Source organism: Crinia signifera, chromosome 4, assembly GCF_055691185.1.
Source record: "Crinia signifera chromosome 4, ASM5569118v1, whole genome shotgun sequence".
NCBI lineage: Eukaryota > Metazoa > Chordata > Amphibia > Anura > Myobatrachidae > Crinia > Crinia signifera.
The window spans coordinates 262,082,874-262,103,783 of NC_139220.1; the positions used below are offsets into that span (position 1 = coordinate 262,082,874).

The 20,910-nt window shown below is 43.5% G+C and overlaps 1 protein-coding gene across 3 annotated transcripts; it reads right to left on the minus strand.

Annotated features, from left to right (window-relative positions):
• Positions 1-719: 719 nt before the first annotated feature.
• MTHFS (methenyltetrahydrofolate synthetase) lies at positions 720-20,165 on the minus strand. 3 transcript variants are annotated; one of them, XM_083179785.1, is made up of 3 exons: positions 20,099-20,165; positions 1,362-1,623; positions 720-1,197 (listed from the first exon to the last, which is right to left on the minus strand). In XM_083179785.1, the coding sequence occupies exons 2-3, from the start codon at positions 1,567-1,569 to the stop codon at positions 956-958; spliced, it is 450 nt and encodes a 149-aa protein (XP_083035911.1). In that variant the 5' UTR covers positions 1,570-1,623; positions 20,099-20,165; the 3' UTR covers positions 720-955. The 3 variants fall into 3 exon arrangements, with proteins under 3 accessions (XP_083035911.1, XP_083035909.1, XP_083035912.1); XM_083179783.1 differs by lacking the exon at positions 20,099-20,165 and adding an exon at positions 10,984-11,112; XM_083179786.1 differs by lacking the exon at positions 20,099-20,165 and adding an exon at positions 10,763-10,949.
• Positions 20,166-20,910: the final 745 nt, after the last annotated feature.

Below are 20,910 nucleotides of genomic sequence, written 5' to 3' on the forward strand. Positions count from 1 at the left end.
GTCCCCCAGACGCCGGTCGCCGGTACGCCCCCCCCCCCCCCCCCTCGCATGGCAGGTTCGCCCGCACGGATGTTAATGGATGTTTAACATAAACATCCATTTGCAGCCTATGGGGAAACACCCATATTATTTGATAGTCGCCGACCATCAAATGATGTGAAGGGTACACGCATATCTAAGTATCTCTCAGGTCACTTAGATTTGCATGCACACTCGACAGGAACAGGAGGGGCAGCTGACATCCGGTGGCGTCAGCTGCGCGCCCTTCGCACCCGTGTCACCGGGCGATTTCCATGCGATTACTGTGCCAAAGTCAATTTTAAACTTAGATTTTTAAACAAACAATACCATGTGCAATTGTAAATTAACAATTAGTCAGAAGCAGAGAACAATCTTTAAAACAGTACCTCATTTATCAATTCTGGTTAAGTATGAAGGGAGAAAAAGGGACCGTCCCCAAAAATCACCTTCTAGAAAGAATACATATGATATAAAGTTTTGACAATGTGATTTGGTCCAATTGCACCCACAAAATTGTTGTCTTTTTTCTTGTTTTTGAGAATTTATAGGTCAGTGAGATGTATCTATTATACCTGGTAGCAGATCATTTGATTTTAGAAGGTCAAAAGTAAAGCAGTAAATGGGGAAGGCTTTCCATGTAGCAGATATTCTGCAAATAAGAGATTATTGTAAATAAGAATGGCTAAGACCAATAAGGCTTTTGAGACGGTAGATAAGGAGTTTATTTGGATCGCAGCTGAAACTGCACAGTGAGAGGATAAGGAGGAAAGAAAGGCCTGATGTTGCAGTACTGTCAGCAGAGGGGAAAGGATGGGAAAAGAAAAAATATAGAAAGATGAGGAAGAGAGGATGATTTATTTTATAAATTGCACGTAATGTTTCTTTCTCACTTTATCACAGCTTGTACAGACACTCCTGTCAGCAGCAGCATTTTTCACTTCTCGAGCATCGTTTGGTCTCCAGCAATGATAATCTCATCTATCTCAATGTCATTTTCAGTTACAGGGATGGAGTCGCAAAGCTGCTCTTGAAAAGCCAATGCGATGGTATATGGCTTGGCGGCAAACTGATGGTGGTAGCGCTCTAAGAATGTATCATAATATCCTTTACCCCTTCCCAAACGATGACCTTCCTTGTCAAATCCAAGCCCTGGTACAAGAACGAGATCCAGGCCGCCTGTAATAATTGGGTTGTAGGTAAGTAGTTGAAATTGATATATTAGGCGCTTAAAAGTACAGTGAATATAAAGTCTAATCCTGGATAAACATAATAACCGTCATCTTCTGTGCGAATGGCATCTTAGAAATTGACAAATCAAAACTCTACAGAGGTTTCCTCACCCAAGGCCAGTGCTTCCTCTCTGCAGTCCTCCTCCCCAGGCTGGCGGATGTTCCACGTGGTTACTGGCAGCTGGTGGATTTCCTCCACTGAACCGAGCCTCACCATGTCCATGTGTGTACTGCGAGGCTGGTAGCGTGGAATATAACACGATTTGCCTTGATGAAAAATATCACGTACGATGTCCCCAGTTTGCACCTCATCAGGCATGCTCAAAAACACAGCGATGCGCTGAGCTGTCTGGTACCGACTGTGAGAGAGCAACTGCAAGAATAATGTATCATGAGGAAAATGGAATGTACAGGTAAACCCACCTCCCTCTATGGTGCACATAAACCTGGCAATTAAAAGGGAACATTTTTTTTCTCTCTACATTAATATTCTAATACTGTCATTTCGGTACTTGTGTATTATCTGGGCGCACTACTTAAGGCATGCGATGCGATTTTTCATTGTAAAGACCCGATTTTTAATTGTATAGTCACCCATGGGTGGTTTCCTGCCCCCACTATCCCACTACGCATGGAGTTGATTTTATATAGTGTGGCGAGCCACCGAGCCCGAAGCGTGGCGAGCGGACGCGGATTACTTTACATGTATTCTGCGTCCCCTCGCCACGCTTCGGGCTCGGTGGCTCGCTGCGCTCACCACACTATATAAAATCAACTCCATGCGTAATTGGATAGTGGGGGTATGAAATTACCCATGGGTGACTATACAATTCAAAATTGGCTCTTTACAATGAAAAATCGCATCACATGAATTGTATGCCACTATATTGCATGCGATGCGATCAATACAATGAAAAAATCGGGCGCCCAGATATTACACAAGTACCGTAATTTCTTCAATATCGATATTATATATTAGTCACTTCATCACTTTAGTTGGAAAAGTAATGGATGCTCGACTTCCTGGGACCAGACTATGGTCCCGATTAAGACCATATTTTCCCCTGCTCGCAAGTGCCAAGTAAGTCTCGACTGCAAAGGCGCTGCAAAGGCCGCGGGGAGTAGAAGACCGCTGATGATGTCAGCGGCCCTCCATCCCAACAGCCGGGGACCGCCTGCATGTTCTGGGGCACTCCCAGAAAATGCTGCATTACCGCCCCCAAACACCCACAGGGTGTCAATCACCCTGCCAGCAGCCAGTAGAGGCTTCAATGGCTGCCTTTGGATGGACAGCTCGTGAATGCGCACTGCATACAAATTCGCAGCCCAGTGAGTGAATCAGAATCGAGCCCCGTGTCTGAACTACAGAATCACAATTTGTGTATTAGATTAAATTCCTCTGGGTAGAAATCTTTATTCTATAGGACAAGCTATAGCCAATATGAAGCCATGAGTGACATCACCTACAGGGAACTATAAGGACACAGTTGCAATTTCAACTTCTAACTTTCAACAATAACAATGAGGACACTGTTAGATTAAACCCCACTACAGCATGCTGACATACTAATACTGTAATGCCATTTGGGAAGCGTCTGCTTTAGAAATTTAAACATGATGTTGTACTACAGTATGATGTTCGAAATGGTAAAACCAAGGTACAGTGTCTCTGATCTACTGTCGATATTTTAACTGTAGAAATCGCACACCAAACCCCACCTATCTTGTTGGGTAAGTAGACTATAGAATTGAAAAAAAATAACTGTATATTTAAAACATGGGGAGCCCCAAGGGATAGAACACCTCAAACTGGGTACATTATAGGCAATGTGTGTGCCCAGCAACATCATGGTGGCCAATGGTGGACACATTACATGAATTGTACAAGATTTGGCAACAAAACTTTTTTGGTGTCGATCATTTCCATATCAATTTTTTTTGGACCTGTTGCCCTAATGCATGTCAACCCTTTTTGTGTCAACCCATTGTCTGTCGAATATAACATTGACAATCCATAATCCATACCCGTCTCACTGGTACATGGCAAATGCAAGCAGATTGGCTGTCATAGTTCAGTGTAAAGCTGGGTACACATACCGCCAATATCGTTAATGAACTATATAGGGCATACATACTGAACGATAATGTTACCATTGACGTCACTCGGCCTTCGCTGAACATGCAGCCATTGACTGCATGTTCAGATGACAAAGGGGGTCATTAACATCCCAAGGGAGGGGGTTTCTTCAGCGAAGGTGGCTTGTTTTCACATTTTGTGTGTGCACATTATATTGTTAACAACCCCACATGGTCATTAGCGACCCCCTCTGTTGTCTGAACATGTAGCTCAATCCTGACTAAAATCGGCAATGACAGCTATACACCTGGATGTGGCCACTGAATATATCTTTGAAGATACTTTTGGAGAAGTATTTTGATTTTCACAAAAGATATCTTTGATCCAGGAGCTCCAGGAGGTTCAAGGGAAATCATTAACGATATAGTTCATGAAGCATACCATCCATGATCCAGAATCTTTACTCGACACACATTAGAAGATCATTTCTAACTATGTGCACAATGTTTGTGCTCCACATTCATTTGTACTTACATTTCTGAAACACCACAGCTGCTTTGTACACAGGTTTCTTCACACTGCTCTTATATATAAATTGCACATGAACTATGTTTGTTACTTGTCATCTTACAGAGATGTGTGAAGTCACTGGCTGCTGTCACTTTAGGTAACACTTTAGTTTTTTTTATATGCATGAGTTTCACACAGCACTGTCTACAGAAATGATGCTACAATAGTAACAGATGAAACGTCAATTCAATTCCTTTCACCTTCAAAAACAAACTATGGGCTCTGTGTCCCTCCCTGGCTTGCGGATTGCCCTCTGGTGCTCCGCTGAAGTCCCTGCTCGCTGGAGCCTGCACAGCTACTGGAGCCTCTGTCTTTATTTGCAGCGCTGCCGTGGTGCCACCCACCCCTGCCAAATGTACATGCGGCTTCCCCACACGCCTACCTGCCTCCTGCCCGGTGCCACAGCTCCCTCCTCTCCCCCTGAGCCCTCGCTACAGTGTGGACTGCCGCCAGGGGAGCAGGGGGTCTTTTTGTGACCTCTGGCAGCTTGCAGCCTAGCTTCCCAGCCATAGAATATGCTTGTTCGCTATTGATGTCCTACTAATTCTCACACATCCAGAGACCTACCTACCAGAGTTACCTAAAATTCTCCATAGCTATTTGGCGGCCTCACTTTATAAATTATACACCACCAAAACTGAAGTTCTGCCGTTGAATATTCCACCTGATGCCAAAATGTACCTGAAGTACATTTGGCTAACAGGTTCACTTCGCTATCTAGGTATTTTCCTATCAGCTACTGAGGAGACTCTCATAGAAGTTAACTATGGCCCGCTTTTGAAGCAAATAACAGCTATTACATGGGATTGGTTGTTCCATGAGATTTCCTGGATGGGTAGGATGGCTACTGTTAAAATAATGATCCTTTTAAAAAAAAAATATTTAGATCTATCTACAAGCTTCTACCATCCTCTTGGCTTAACAAATTCCAGACAGTTCTTAACCCCTTCCCGACATTTGACGTACATTTACGTCATGGCCTGGATGTACTTCCCGACACATGACGTAAATGTACGTCATGACTTTAAAGAGTCACCGCGTCTAGAGACGCGGTGACAGAGGGACGATGTCTGCTGTCCCTGACAGCAGACATCTTCCCTCATTGCCCAGGGGGGGCAGCGATGCCCCCCGCCATAGGCGATCGCTGCGATTGGCTGTTCAAACGTGAACAGCCAAAAGCAGCGTTTACTGTGTAATGTGTAAAATTTAGACTCTGCTGCCCCCTAGTGTCCAAAAAAAAATAAAAGGAGTTTTAAATAATGATTAAAACATAAAGTAGACATATGATCTTTGTTAGTTATGAACTATTTTGAGTGGTATGATTATTTGTCTCACAAGCAGAAAATGTAACATTTTGCAAATTGCAAAATGTTCCATTTTTTTACGACATTTTGGTATTTTTCACAAAAAAAAAAAAAAAAACTGTATCGAGCAAAATTTACCACTAACTTAAAGTACAATGTGTCACGAGAAAACAATCTCAAAATCACTGGGATAAGTAAAAGCAAAAAAAAGTTATCCCCACTTAAGTGATACATGTCAGATTTGAAAAAAAGGCCTCTGTCAGGAAGGCAAAAACAGGCTGCGTCGGGAAGGGGTTAATATCTATGTCTGGAACAATGCGAAAAAATATCTCATGATGTCCAAAGCAGATGGTGGGCTATCCTAATCTAGAACTGTACCAGCTGGCATGCTTGCTAAATCAGATCAGTGATTGGTCAGTCTCCTCTGGCCTTAAACCTTGGGTAGCTCTTGAATCGAGCATGTTTGGTGCTTTTCCCAAAATGGATCTAATGAGGTGCCCACTTAAGGTTAGACCTGTTACTGCACAAGCTTTGTATTATTACACTTCAATTTGCCATCGCCAAATTGACTTTATTGGGACTTTCCTCCCTAATACCAAACATGAATCTGTCCTCATCGTATGACAACGCCATTAAAATAATTAGTGACCTTTTTCTCAGGGAAAATCCTTAGGTCCTTCTCCCAATTGCAAGCTTCTTTCCGTCTACATGCTGCTGGTTTTTATAAGTATCTGAAAATTAGACTTTGGCCCTTTTTCTGGTTTACTCGCAAAGGCAAATTCCTTCTCAAATGGACAAAACCATGTGCATTACAAGGGGGCAGATATTACATGTGCAGAGAGATTTAGATTTTGGTTAGAGTTCACACTAAGCTTCTTTCACAGGGCGCTGCGCCCTGCCCCTTTAAAAACTTCTCAATTCCGCCCTGCCCTTTTAGTCCCGCCCTGCGCCCTGCATAGTAATAGGCCGCGTGCTTACTGTTTCTCCCCGGCAGCTCGGGCCGCCCTGCGCACGGCATAGCGATACAGGCTGCGGCTTGTCTCACTCTGCTCGCCCCCCCCCCGCACCCGGCATAATGATACATGAAGTGCGGCTTGCTGTCTCTCCCCGGCCGTGACACTTCATTCTGACCTCCCTGCATAATAATGCGCTGAAGCTTCAATCTCTTATGGCCAGCATGCCCCCTCCCCCTGTAGTGCTGACATGCCGCTCACCTCGCGGCAGTCAGCTATTACATGCAGCATGCCTCCTCCCCCCTGCCTAGCTGACACGCCGCTCACAACGTTATGTGAGGTGCTGTCAGCACTATTTCAATCAGCATGCCTCCTCCCCCCTGCCTAGCTGACACTTGTCAGCTCTGTCAACTTATGCATGACCACTCCGCCTCCTTGACCTGCCCAGTCACCTGAGACACGTGAGACACGTGCAACACATGTGTCAAACACTATCAATCTGCATAAGTCCCCCCTCTGCGTAAATGCATGTCAGGAAGGTTGACATGCAGGAAGGTTGACATGCAGGAAGGTTGACATGGGTTTTTCACAGTTTTTTGAGCCGACATGTGCTGACAGTCAGCACATGTCAGCTCAAAAAGAAGTGAAAAACCCATGTCAACCTTCCTGAATGTCAACCTTCCCACATTGCAGGAAGGTTGACATGCAGGAAGGTTGACATGGGTTTTTCACTGTTGCTGACAGTCAGCACATGTCGGCTCAAAAAAAAAAACAGTGCAAAACGCATGTCAACCTTCCTGCATATCAACCTTCCTGACATGCAGGAATATCATGTACATAATTTGGCCCTTTTAAATTAAAATGTGCAGTACTTGTTTCCTAGCACGGCCACAATCGCGGGCATCGCGGGTAATTTTTAATGGTCTGCGATGCGACCAACGCGATGCCCGCGATTTCCCATTGAAATGCATTGAAAAAGTTAAAATCGCGTCGGTCGCATCGTATGCGGCCAAAATAAGCATAAGATGGTACCGACGCGATGCCCGCGATTTCCCATAGGGAACAATGTAAAATGCCTCAATTTACCCAAATCAACATAGGGAACAATGTTAAATGGGCCAGAGACCCCAAAAAAAACCCCTGACCAGTGAAATGGCCCCCCAAAAATAGTTAACACCACCCCACGATCAACGTGAACCCGAAGCGTGGCGAGCGCAGCGAGCCCGCGAGGGGCGGCGGTACGCGTCCTCCGACCTTTTCATACCCCCACTCTATCAATTTTTTTACCTGCGATGCCCCAGATCAAGATCGTTGTGGCCGTGCTAGAAAACAAGTACCAAATGTGCCTTCCTGGATAAAAAATGTGCCTCACGATTTAAAAATGTGCCCTCCCTGTGGTCAGCACCCTGCCCTAAAAAATTTCTAGAGTGAACACTATTGGTGAGTTATTTTGTTTCTGTGCAGGGATAATACTGATTGCTTTATTTTTACACTGCAATATAGATTTCACTTTGAAGTAAATCCCCACCCAAATCTAACTCTCTCTGCACAAGTTACATCTGCCCCACCTGCAGTGCACATGGGTTTTGTCCATTTGAGAAGGAATTTGCCTTTGCGAGTGAACCACAATAACCACCCATTGGCTTCAATCCATGCCCCATTGCGTCCAACCCCGCTTATAAAATACCCTTGCATATCCTTTGCCGTCCTTCCACTGCTTACCGGAAGGGAGGGATATCTTTTTGGTACTCCTTGCTGGTAACCCCTACCCAACCTGATAAAATCCAAGCGCATACCTCCCAACTTTTCACTTGAAGAAATAGGGACACTCGCGCGCGAAAAGGGGGCGGGGCGTATGCAAATGAGGGCGCGGCTTATGCTAATTAGCCGCAACCTCATTTTCATACGAGAATAGACGCTGTGCGCATGCGCACAGCGTCTATTCTACTAGATTGGGGGGTCTCCCAACTGCCACCCCCCGCAGCGGGACAATGCCTGCCGCGGGTGGGACAGCGGGACAGGACCCAAAAATCGGGACTGTCCCTCTAAAATCGTGACAGTTGGGAGGTATGCAAGCGCACAGATATTGGAAACGTAACCTAAACCAGCAGAATGGTCTCACCTATTTTCTTCTTTTTTTTAAATGTCTAAGTGTATTTCTCATATTGAAATGTATATGAAGCTATTCTACCGCATGTATCGGACGCCTGATAGATTGCACAAATTCTGGCCTTCGCAGTCTGGATTTTGTTAGCGAGGTTGTGGATTAGTGGGTGATGCTATACATATTTCTTAGTCGTTCCCACTTATTCGTTCCCTTTGGGTCCAGGTTGAGAACCTTATCTTGGCAGTAACAGGCTTCCATGTATTCCCGTTCCCCCCCTTCGCACTCCTACATATTTTTCCAGATTGTGTACTTCTTCCGAATAGATATCTTATCACCCATATTTTCATTGTTACTAAAACCACCATGGCTCAGTTTTGGAAGCATCCTGTCCCACCTCCCATGGACCTAATTAAGGCTAAGCTTACTTTCACTATGGAAACCTTGTATTGTCCCTACTCCTCTCCCAGTCCCTCATCATTGCCAAAATGGTATGACTGGCAGGAGTTTCTCTCTATGGGGTCCTCGTCACTCACCCCCTACGGAGCTTTTCTTGACATTTTGTTGGTATTTTGTGCTGTTGTTCAGATCTGCATATCTAATATCTGATCATTTTTCTAATGTTGAATGTGATTTTTTAACGTTCTGTATTTTTGTATTTACCCTGTGTTCTCCCCAACCCTTTTTCTTTTTTTTCTGTATCCCCCTCCTTTGTTTTGAAAATCCTAATAAAATCATTATTTAAAAAAAAAAAAAAAAAAACTTTGGGATTCATTTGGTTCATTTTTGATGAGATGCAAAAGTAGTCCTGAATTAAGGTGAAATAATTAACTAACAGGCATATTTAACAAAGTGTGATATTCTTGTTATTACTTGTTATACCCTTTAAGACAGAAAATGAAATTAAAATGTTGAACCCGGCTAATGACTTTTGAGCCAATCGGCTGCCGCTGTCTGATTGGCTGCCGGGCCATGAGCCGGGCCTGGAAAGTCATTTTAAATAGCCAAACCGCAGAGTCATGGACGGATGGACCTGCTCTAAGAGAGACAGGCAGGTTTCCATCGCTCTGCCTGGCTGTCTCCTTTACCCCACAGTGAGTGCTGTGCACAATGTGCATGTAAGCCCTGGCGCAGTGCATTTAACCATGGCACTGAGCATGTTACCCCTATATATATCGAATGATATATCTTATTGTGTGTATTGCCAATCCGCCGACTGCCCATACACCAACACCAGAGCCGGCAGTGATTTACAGCTCAATGCGACGGCACAAGCAAATGCACCTGTCCAGTTATGACATCAGTCCCATGGGCAAACGCAGGAATTTCAGAAGGGGGTTTCCAGAGGTGCGGAACAAAGTACGGAGATGGACACTTAGGTGACCCAGTATATGTTTTGATGTCCCGCGGGTGGTAGGGGGTATTATATCAACCGCTCAGCATGTAGGGCCTGGATCAGTAATTTCCACTAATTAACCCTTTACTGCACAGATGGTGGGAGAAGGGGGCATTGGGCTGAATGAAGGGGCCCTGATACATAACTTCCAGGGTGGTAGGGGATGTTTAATACGCAGAGGAGGGGTGTATAGTGGAGTGGGCTTATTATTCATAATTTTCTGGTGGGAGGACAACTTGCTTGACTGCAGATATCTCCAGTTCCCGGAAATAGATTTCTTAGATTTTAATGGAATAATAAACTAGAGAATCCCACCTACCAAATGGTGTTGGGGATGAGGGGATCAGAGTTCAGGAGGCAGATGAATCTGCCAACGAGTATATAAAACTACATACCAGGTGTGTGGAGCTGGAGCAGTAACCAACTGCTTGAAGGCTGATATCTCTGGTTCTGGGAACAGTAGAGACAAGTTTCTAGTGTCCTTCAAAGGGGGAGAGTCACAGATTTTGGAATATATCTTTAGAAAAACTCTACGTTAGACAGAACCTGAAATATCTGACTGGGAACAGCAATTAACAGGCTTGGATGGGGACCACTGCTTTGAAGTCAGATATTTCTGGGTACTCGGAAACCCCCCCTGCGTGCGCTACTGAGTCCCAACAGATCAGGCAGGGTGGAGTCTACGCTGCCAGCTCAGCCTGTAGATATATCTGCATATCAATTGATATTCAGATATATCTATTAGTGTGTAAACAGCCTTAAATCTGCCCCTAAGATCAATCAATTCATTGATTTGTCAATTTCTATGCAAATTCAATATATATTTTATATTTTTTTCGTTTATAAGGTGAAAAACGGCCTGCTTTTGTACCTAAAGAAAGGCACACATTTGTAATACAAGTTCTGATATTAAGCAGTGACAATTAGCACTAGATACTTGTTGGCACAACTGCACTGAAACATCTCATTGCACATTCAGTCCATATTTGAAGACTCACTCACTGGATTAGCACGTGTTACACACTTTAACGCAGTTACGTGGCCATTGCTGGCATCCTACTTCTCATTGCTAAACTAGGTCCCTATTACTAAATATATTTCGACCTACATCTGGATTCTTTTTTTTCCATAGAGAAAAATGTAGCTTTAAGATGCTTTTCCCTGTTATTAGCTGTTATTCGCTTCATAAAATACATTGCATTAGACCACGAACTATATAGCCCACAGTAAAGATGGAGGCGCCCGATCTTTGCCCTTAATGTATGGCTATGAGGCCGCAAGAGCTGATGATCTTTACTCGTTCTATTATCAATAGCGTGCGAAACACACCTTCCGAGTCACCGCCTGGGACTGTCGAAGCTTTTCTGAGTTGCTTAAGGCTGAAATCCTTTGTTTCAATTGTACTCTGAGCGCCCTTTTAGCTGCTTGAATCGACGCCATTTTTGTGAAGCCCGAATGATGACGCAGCACGCAGCGCACTTAGCTCCACCTAATTTCATGGCTATCCTGACCTCTATAAGGTCACACGTCCCACTATAGTTCACAGTAGGGATGGCTATCGTCCGCGACCATCGATCTTTTAATACCATCGATGGCACGGCCCCATATAGAACACCTTTATTATCGATGGAGGAGAACTGCCTGTACATGGCCAGTGGTTAGTAGTCGATGGATACCGTCAAAGGATTATTCAGAGTGGCCGTGTCCTGCTGTTATAAATGTTAATATAGGCACAATAGTATCTGTCTCAGGAAAACGTATTATTGAACTTAATTTATTTTTGTTACAAAGATGGCTTGTTCTCTGCACAGTCTCTGCCATGGTGGATAGTAATAACTGCAGCTCTCAGTAATTGCTCCAGAAAGGGGGCAGCAGGGGTAATAGGTAAAAGGGAAATCAGGGAAAATAAATACGATGGAATTGAAGGTATCTAACATAATGTAGCTAATGGTGCCCATACGTGTTGCGATTGTTGCATGCATTTCAAACTTTTGCTCCCAAGCATCGCATATCGCAAAGTGCAAAATGTATATGCAGGCAGTACTTTCTGTACTAGATCGCATTGCATCATGGAGGTGAATTAACACCGCTCGGTAAGCATCAGTCATTCGCTCCCTACCGAGTGGATTACTGCCTGGCAGAATTCCCACCCTTCACCGAATGTCCCCTCGGACCATGTGCTCGCTAACACATCCCCACATGCATCCGCTAGCAGGAGAAATCATTTGATAGTCGCCAACCATCGAATGACTTCTCCTGCCATCGGAAATAAAAGTCAGTCTCAAATAACTTATTTCTTTTGGTATCTGCCAAAGAAGGGGTGGGCGCTGAAGTCCTGTGACATTAGCCGCACGCCCCCGGCAGGCATCGGCCTGTCTGCGCTCCTATGGGAACACTCAGCATTTTCATAGGAAAACACATGAAAGGCTGGGCGTATCCATGGAAAGCCCCATTTCCGGCCCTCCCTCCCCGCAATGAACTGCCCAGCGATGAAACCGTTTGTTGCATGCGCAGACCTCCCACTATCGGAGCCAAATTCACCCACTTCCGATCAGTGTTGAATACCCCCAAGTTCAAATTGCACACTGTTTTAGTGTATCGCATTTGATTTTAACCAGGGGTGTGATTCAGGTGGGTTTCAAAAGCAAACTCCTTCTTTAATAGACAAAACCATGTGCACTGCAGGTGGGGCTGATGTACTGCGGGGTACACACCAGGACGACCCGTCGTCATTGTCTCGTCCGACCCGCTCACGGTGACGCGGGGGGGCACGACCCGCTCACGATGTGCACCGTGAGAGGGTCCGATCCGATGGCGACCCGCACCCGGCTGTATGGTCGTCATTGAGATCCTACCTGCAGCAGGTAGGATCTCAATAACGACCGACCGACCCGCGGGACCGCGCATCGGATCGGTATCGGTCCACACCAGGCCACACCAGGTCAGAAAAGGGCCCAATCAGCACACAATCTACATCCAATTGATCGGAATTGGATCTAGATTGTGGGAATCGGGCCCTAGTCGTCCTGGTGTGTACCCAGCATAACATGTTCAGAGAGAGTTAGATTTGGGTAGGGTGTGTTTAAACTGTAATCTAAATTGCAGTGTAAAATGATAGCAGCCACTATTTACACAGAAACAAAATAACTCACCCAAAAGTAAATCTCTCTGCACATGTTACATCTGCCCCGCCTGCAGTGCAGCATGGTTTTGTCCATTAAAGAAGGCGTATGCTTTTGCAAACCAACCTAAATCATCACCCCTAGATGCCATGTGATTCAGGGCCTGATTTTGATTTGCGAAGGTCCCCTGCGCTTTCGCACAGTGGACCGATGGTGAAGCACTGTGCATGCGCATATTCGCTAATGTGCATGTGCAGGGCTTCTGTTCAGGCGCCTTCAAAGACTTTCATAGTCTCTGTGGTGCTCACACAGGGGGGAGCGGGATGGAGGTGGGCACAGACCGTTCACATGCGAATGCCCTGCGTTTCCTCGCTGTACCCACCAAAACGCTGGGTGAGCCCAGGAAAACATTTGGTGTCCGCATGCGAGCGCAGGCGGGCACCAGGCTTCCGGGGGTAGTGGCTGATGTCACAGGATACAATAAAGGGTATTTTGTGAACAGGTGCGCACAACACACATGCAGCTTAACTACAGTTGAGGTGACATCCAATAATCACCTTACATGGGACATATAGAAAAACAAGTGTAAACTGTAGAATTAGCGCTTGTGGTGTTCTCAGATAAACTCAGTCTGTGTGGAAAAGATCACAAATAGTCACAACGAGTAAATGTCACCAATTTGAGGTATCAATGAGGTGTAGGATTATTGCTCCTGGGATCCCCCAACTATCACGTCCTCAATAATGGCGTAAAACATGAAATGACACAATGCAGAAAAACATAGTGCAAACCTTAAGAATAAACAAATGATATTTAATAAAGAAGTGCACTCACAATTTAAATGCTTAATAAAAGCATATAGGTAAAAATCGCTCAAAGGAGGGACTGCGGTCCAACAGCAGGTGGTGGGGTACAGACTGACGCCAGGTCCGGAAACTGGAAGAAAGCTGGAGCCCAAAGGTACCGGCAGTAAAGTCCGTTTTGTAGCGATAGTTTATAAAGCGAGACACGCCAAATGCATTTCGGACACAAAAGGTCCTTCCTCAGCAGCGTGTCTGACAGTGTCCGCAGAGTTCCTTATATACGGTGTCCAATTAGGACCAAACAAACAAAATTACTTCCGCCTTTCGGCGTGTTAAAATGGCCGTGCGTTCCAGCTCCAATATAATGGTGCGTTCCACACGCGCTCTGGCTAATGAAGCTTTGGGAGAGAGGCACTTCCGCCTATACTCCACAAAGTATGGCCGTGCGGTCCATCAATATCAGCTGGTGCGTTCCAATACGCGCTCCAGCATGGAGACAGTCAAATATTAGTCATACAACGAACGGAATAATTCAGAATAAAAACAAGGAACAAAATAAAAATAGTGTCATTTCATAAAATCATGAAGAGATGGTCAGGGAATAGCTAAAAATATCATTAGTTAAAAAATATAGCAGCATAATGAATATAGCAGCATATAATTATTGCACAGAAAGTGGAGATATTTAGCAGCATATAAGATGAATAAATAAATACAAATATAGCTAACAGGGATATTAAAAATTAGCACATAATGGGTTGGACTAAGACAAGAAATGTTTCAATTCAAATTCTCCGTTTAACCCCTCGGGTACAAGAGTGTTCAACCGGTAGATCCATTTCATTTCTGACTGTGCCAACCTCTTATCTAAATCCCTTGTACGCCATCTGGGGGAAATTAATTGAATTCCCCAAAAATTTATGAGGTTACATTCTTTAGACTGATGGTAGTTCTTAAAATGTTGGGACAGCGTATGAGTAATAAGGCCCTTTCGAATATTATAAACGTGTTCAGCAAGCCTAACTCTAAGTGGGCGACTGGTTCTGCCAACATAGAAAAGATGGCACGAACATTCCAATAAATAAACAATATTTTTGGAATGACACGTTATAAACTCATTAATTTTGTATTTCTTTTTATTGACCTCAAAATCAACCATTTTGCGGTTGGTGACTTTTACCGACCTACACATGAGGCATTCTCCACAGCGATGGAACCCTTTTGTTCTAATGCTGTGTCTTGGGCCTACATCAATGGTGCTCTTCACTAAATGGTTCCTAAGAGACGGAGCCCTTCTGTAAATGAAGATTGGCTTATCAGGAATTATATTGCCAAGAATTGGATCCTGTTTAATCAGGTGCCAATTTTTCTTAAAAACAGTCTCAATTTTTGAGTGAAGCTGGTTGAATTGTGTGATAAAGGCCCATTGAAACTTGTTATCTGTTGTTTTGGGTTCTTTTATTTTCAAGAGATCACTCCTTTCTATGGTGTTAATTTTATTAATTGCTGTTTTTAAAACATCAGAAGAGTAACCTTTCGCTGCTAGTCTCTCTGATACATCTTCTATTTGGTGGTTACATATCTCCACATTCGAACAATTGCGTTTTATTCGAGTGTACTGGCCAAAGGGAATTCCCTTGAGCCAGTTGGTGTGGTGTTGACTTGTTATCTCAATGTAACCATTCGAGTCCGTAGGTTTTCTAAAAGTTTTCGTGTTGACCTTTCCGTCATCAATATATATTGTTAGGTCTAAGAAGGATATTTCTACAGGACTCGTAACAAAAGTCAAATTAATAGAGAAGTCATTTATATTAAGATCATTACAAAAAGTTAAAAGATTCTCCTGACCATCTCTCCACACAAAGAAAATATCGTCAATAAAACGCTGCCAGAGCACCAGGAATTGGCATAAAAATAGACCAACTAGGAATTGGCATAAAAATAGACCAACTAACACTGATGATAATTGGGAAACCCCAAGACGAACTTATCGTCAAAGGGAAGAAACCAGAGATGATTTCAATATTGAAACTAACAACAGATTCTCAACTCTGGATAGATTTGACGAAGGACCCAATGTTACAACCCCTTCTTTTTTAGAGAGGGACCGTCAAAAACATTGGAGAAGGTAGTTAACAGGAATGATAATATTAAAGCCACTAAGAGAGGAAAAAGAGGTGGGGCCATCAAATTAAAATCTAAAAGAAAAAAGAAGAAAATTGCTCCGACTTTAAAAGATAGCGTTAATACGAATGAAGGCAAAATATTTAATTTATCTGGTCGAGAACTAACAGATACAGAGATTAAAATTCTCCAAAAGGGTTTAAAATTTGCCCCAACGTTCAAACCTAACAGTTTTGACTTGTTTCTGGACATCCAGAAATTTATTCGTAAATTAACCATTAAGCGCTTCTTTGAATCGAGAGATACTGTTGACACTGTAACACCCTCTGATGCCTTAACACCTTTTAAACCTGTTTCTACCTTTTATCCAACGCACTGCAGAGGTAGTTTTTTAGACTGTTTTAATAAAGTGGTCACGGACGAAATTAATAAAATTGTAAATAAGGGTAATTCCAAATACGGTAAAAAATGTAACCTTACCAAAAAAGAATTTGAAACTTTGGAAACCCTTAAAGAGGATAAATCGATAGTTATAAAACCTGCCGATAAGGGAGGAGGTGTAGTTGTCATGAAAAAAGAACTATATATGGAAGAGATTAATCGTCAACTTACTAATGACAACACCTACAAAAAATTAAAAACTGACCCAACTATGCGTATTAGTAAAGCCTTGTTGGAGCTTACTACTCAAGCCCTTACGAAAAATATTATTTCAAAAAAGGAGTTTGAATTTTTAAATATTAAAGAACCATCTGTACCCTCCCTCTATGTCCTCCCTAAGGTTCATAAAGATGCCAACAAACCTCCGGGGAGGCCAATTGTATCAGGCTGTAATAGCCTTACAAGCAACCTCTCCGCTTATGTGGACTACTTTTTACAGCCACTAGTGTCCAATACAAAGGCATATTTAAAGGACACTGGGAATCTACTTCGAAATTTAACCAATTATGAGTGGCGTGAAGGAGACATTCTTTGTAGTGCAGATGTAAGCACGCTCTATACAATTATTCGCAAAGAACAAGGCCTACAGGCAGTCTCCTTCTTTTTAGATATGTCCACCTTAAATACAGATTTGAAAAGCTTCATTCTGAAAAGTATTGATTTTATTCTATCAAATAATTATTTTTACCATGACGGAAGCTTTTATCTGCAGTGCGTTGGAACTGCTATGGGCACTAGATTCGCCCCTAGTTACGCGAACCTGTTCATGTCCTATTGGGAACACCTTAGGATTTGGCAGGGTGGCGTTCTGGGGGCGGGTCTGGTGCTCTGGCAGCGTTTTATTGACGATATTTTCTTTGTGTGGAGAGATGGTCAGGAGAATCTTTTAACTTTTTGTAATGATCTTAATATAAATGACTTCTCTATTAATTTGACTTTTGTTACGAGTCCTGTAGAAATATCCTTCTTAGACCTAACAATATATATTGATGACGGAAAGGTCAACACGAAAACTTTTAGAAAACCTACGGACTCGAATGGTTACATTGAGATAACAAGTCAACACCACACCAACTGGCTCAAGGGAATTCCCTTTGGCCAGTACACTCGAATAAAACGCAATTGTTCGAATGTGGAGATATGTAACCACCAAATAGAAGATGTATCAGAGAGACTAGCAGCGAAAGGTTACTCTTCTGATGTTTTAAAAACAGCAATTAATAAAATTAACACCATAGAAAGGAGTGATCTCTTGAAAATAAAAGAACCCAAAACAACAGATAACAAGTTTCAATGGGCCTTTATCACACAATTCAACCAGCTTCACTCAAAAATTGAGACTGTTTTTAAGAAAAATTGGCACCTGATTAAACAGGATCCAATTCTTGGCAATATAATTCCTGATAAGCCAATCTTCATTTACAGAAGGGCTCCGTCTCTTAGGAACCATTTAGTGAAGAGCACCATTGATGTAGGCCCAAGACACAGCATTAGAACAAAAGGGTTCCATCGCTGTGGAGAATGCCTCATGTGTAGGTCGGTAAAAGTCACCAACCGCAAAATGGTTGATTTTGAGGTCAATAAAAAGAAATACAAAATTAATGAGTTTATAACGTGTCATTCCAAAAATATTGTTTATTTATTGGAATGTTCGTGCCATCTTTTCTATGTTGGCAGAACCAGTCGCCCACTTAGAGTTAGGCTTGCTGAACACGTTTATAATATTCGAAAGGGCCTTATTACTCATACGCTGTCCCAACATTTTAAGAACTACCATCAGTCTAAAGAATGTAACCTCATAAATTTTTGGGGAATTCAATTAATTTCCCCCAGATGGCGTACAAGGGATTTAGATAAGAGGTTGGCACAGTCAGAAATGAAATGGATCTACCGGTTGAACACTCTTGTACCCGAGGGGTTAAACGGAGAATTTGAATTGAAACATTTCTTGTCTTAGTCCAACCCATTATGTGCTAATTTTTAATATCCCTGTTAGCTATATTTGTATTTATTTATTCATCTTATATGCTGCTAAATATCTCCACTTTCTGTGCAATAATTATATGCTGCTATATTCATTATGCTGCTATATTTTTTAACTAATGATATTTTTAGCTATTCCCTGACCATCTCTTCATGATTTTATGAAATGACACTATTTTTATTTTGTTCCTTGTTTTTATTCTGAATTATTCCGTTCGTTGTATGACTAATATTTGACTGTCTCCATGCTGGAGCGCGTATTGGAACGCACCAGCTGATATTGATGGACCGCACGGCCATACTTTGTGGAGTATAGGCGGAAGTGCCTCTCTCCCAAAGCTTCATTAGCCAGAGCGCGTGTGGAACGCACCATTATATTGGAGCTGGAACGCACGGCCATTTTAACACGCCGAAAGGCGGAAGTAATTTTGTTTGTTTGGTCCTAATTGGACACCGTATATAAGGAACTCTGCGGACACTGTCAGACACGCTGCTGAGGAAGGACCTTTTGTGTCCGAAATGCATTTGGCGTGTCTCGCTTTATAAACTATCGCTACAAAACGGACTTTACTGCCGGTACCTTTGGGCTCCAGCTTTCTTCCAGTTTCCGGACCTGGCGTCAGTCTGTACCCCACCACCTGCTGTTGGACCGCAGTCCCTCCTTTGAGCGATTTTTACCTATATGCTTTTATTAAGCATTTAAATTGTGAGTGCACTTCTTTATTAAATATCATTTGTTTATTCTTAAGGTTTGCACTATGTTTTTCTGCATTGTGTCATTTCATGTTTTACGCCATTATTGAGGACGTGATAGTTGGGGGATCCCAGGAGCAATAATCCTACACCTCATTGATACCTCAAATTGGTGACATTTACTCGTTGTGACTATTTGTGATCTTTTCCACACAGACTGATGTCACAGGATGTCAGCTGCCCACCCAGGTTCAGACCAGGATGCCACAAGTCTCAGACAGCCCAGACTGATTTTGGAGCACTATAGAAATTATACGGGCCTGCACGCTACCCTGCAAATTAATAATTATATTTAATATAATAATAATTATCAAAACATCCATTCGCAGTGCGGCGGGTATATTCGGCTGGGGGGGGCATTTGCATGGTGGATGGGCGGTGTTTGAAAGCTCGCTAAGCAGTGCTACTTAGTGAGCCAACCAGAATCAGGCACATATATATATATAGATATATATATATGCAATAAGATCGCACTCCATACAAAATATGCAACCGCTGGGGTGATGTCCAGAACTTTCCTTACAAGAAACAAAGTCCATGTATATAAAGACCAAAAAGACACACTCTCCAGACTGTTTGATGCAAAATAAAAAGCTGTGTATTTGTATTCACATAGACATCATATTATAAAGAAGGGTACTCAACGTTAGCGTTTCAGTCCATATAGGACCTTCCTCAGGAGTTAGACAACAAGGGCATCCATTTGGGGTGAAGCACAGCATGGACCACACAGCAGGTTGCTGTAGGAACCTGCTGTGTGGTCCACGCTGTGCTTCACCCCAAATGGATGCCCTTGTTGTCTAACTCCTGAGGAAGGTCCTATATGGACTGAAACGCTAACGTTGAGTACCCTTCTTTATACTATGATGTCTATGTGAATACAAATACACAGCTTTTTATTTTGCATCAAACAGTCTGGAGAGTGTGTCTTTTTGGTCTTTATATATATAGATATATATAGATATATATCTTTATATATCTAAATATATATATAGATATAATGACAGTGGTAGCTGGCACTCGTTCCTAAGACAGGAATGGCCCGGTGCCTTCACAGGGAGAGCTGCTGGCGCAGGGCTCCAATGAAAACGGAAAGGTATATGCGGCACTCGGGACTTGGATGAAAAAACCACAATCACACACTAGGTGTAGTTTGTGACGTTTCAGCCTACACGGCTTTTATCAAACAGCTTACATAAAAAATCAGTGTACACTCACCTCTATTCATAGAGCAGTATCATGAGTTTGTGCGGGAACAGCGGCCATAGGACTCCACCCCTTTTCGGCGGGTCTGTATGACGTCACTGGTCGGGAGAACTGTCGTCTTGGAAACAAGACAACAGTACGTTAGCATGTGTCAATAAAGTTTTGTTGTGACTAATGACGTGTAACTAGGGTTACCACCCGTCCGGGATTACTCCGAACAGTCCGGTAATGAGGACCGGCGTCCGGAGTCCGGAGGGGGGGGTGGTCCCGGACTATACAATGTCCGGGAATCGGCAGCTTCATGGTTAAAGTGTATTGTGAGCAGAGCGCCTCAGCCGGCTCACCTTGGCTGGGTCACTGACAGCTGCCGACGAGTGGTACTGTCGCAGACCAGACAGCAGCTGCACCTGCCTGTGTGTTCCGCTCCAGTGATACGGTGTCCTGTGAGGGACAGTGGTGAGGGAAAGTACAGCGTGGGTGCACAGAGTAACTACTGGGCGCACATTCAGAGCCGGTGCGGGAGACATAAGTTCAGCAGCGGGCACCGGGTGGGAGACATGCTGAGCTCCGTGATGTGTCCAAGCTGGTGACTGACAGGCTGCGCGGCATCGCGGTAATCCAGGTTTGAGGTGAGGAGCGTTGGAAGCATCTACGAGGGGGTCTGTGTGTACTTTCTGGAGAGATTGAATAAAGGAGGGGGTGCGTGGTGCGAGCGGGAGGAGGAGAGGGAGACATGCTGGTTAGGGGGCTGTCTAACTGAAGGTGCACAATAGGGGTATTCAATTACACAGTAGGAGATCTGCCTGCCATAGTGACTGCCCTCA

Excerpts from the sequence above, each read along its gene's own strand:
- MTHFS (XM_083179783.1), bottom strand. The coding sequence starts at position 11,094 with ATGGCGTCGATTCAAGCAGCTAAAAGGGCGCTCAGAGTACAATTGAAA. Across the intron at positions 1,624-10,983 it reads CCCAGGCGGTGACTCGGAAG|TTGCTCTCTCACAGTCGGTA; the intron begins GTGTGTTTCGCA and ends TTATTCTTGCAG. Across the intron at positions 1,198-1,361 it reads AGAGGAAGCACTGGCCTTGG|GCGGCCTGGATCTCGTTCTT; the intron begins GTGAGGAAACCT and ends CAATTATTACAG.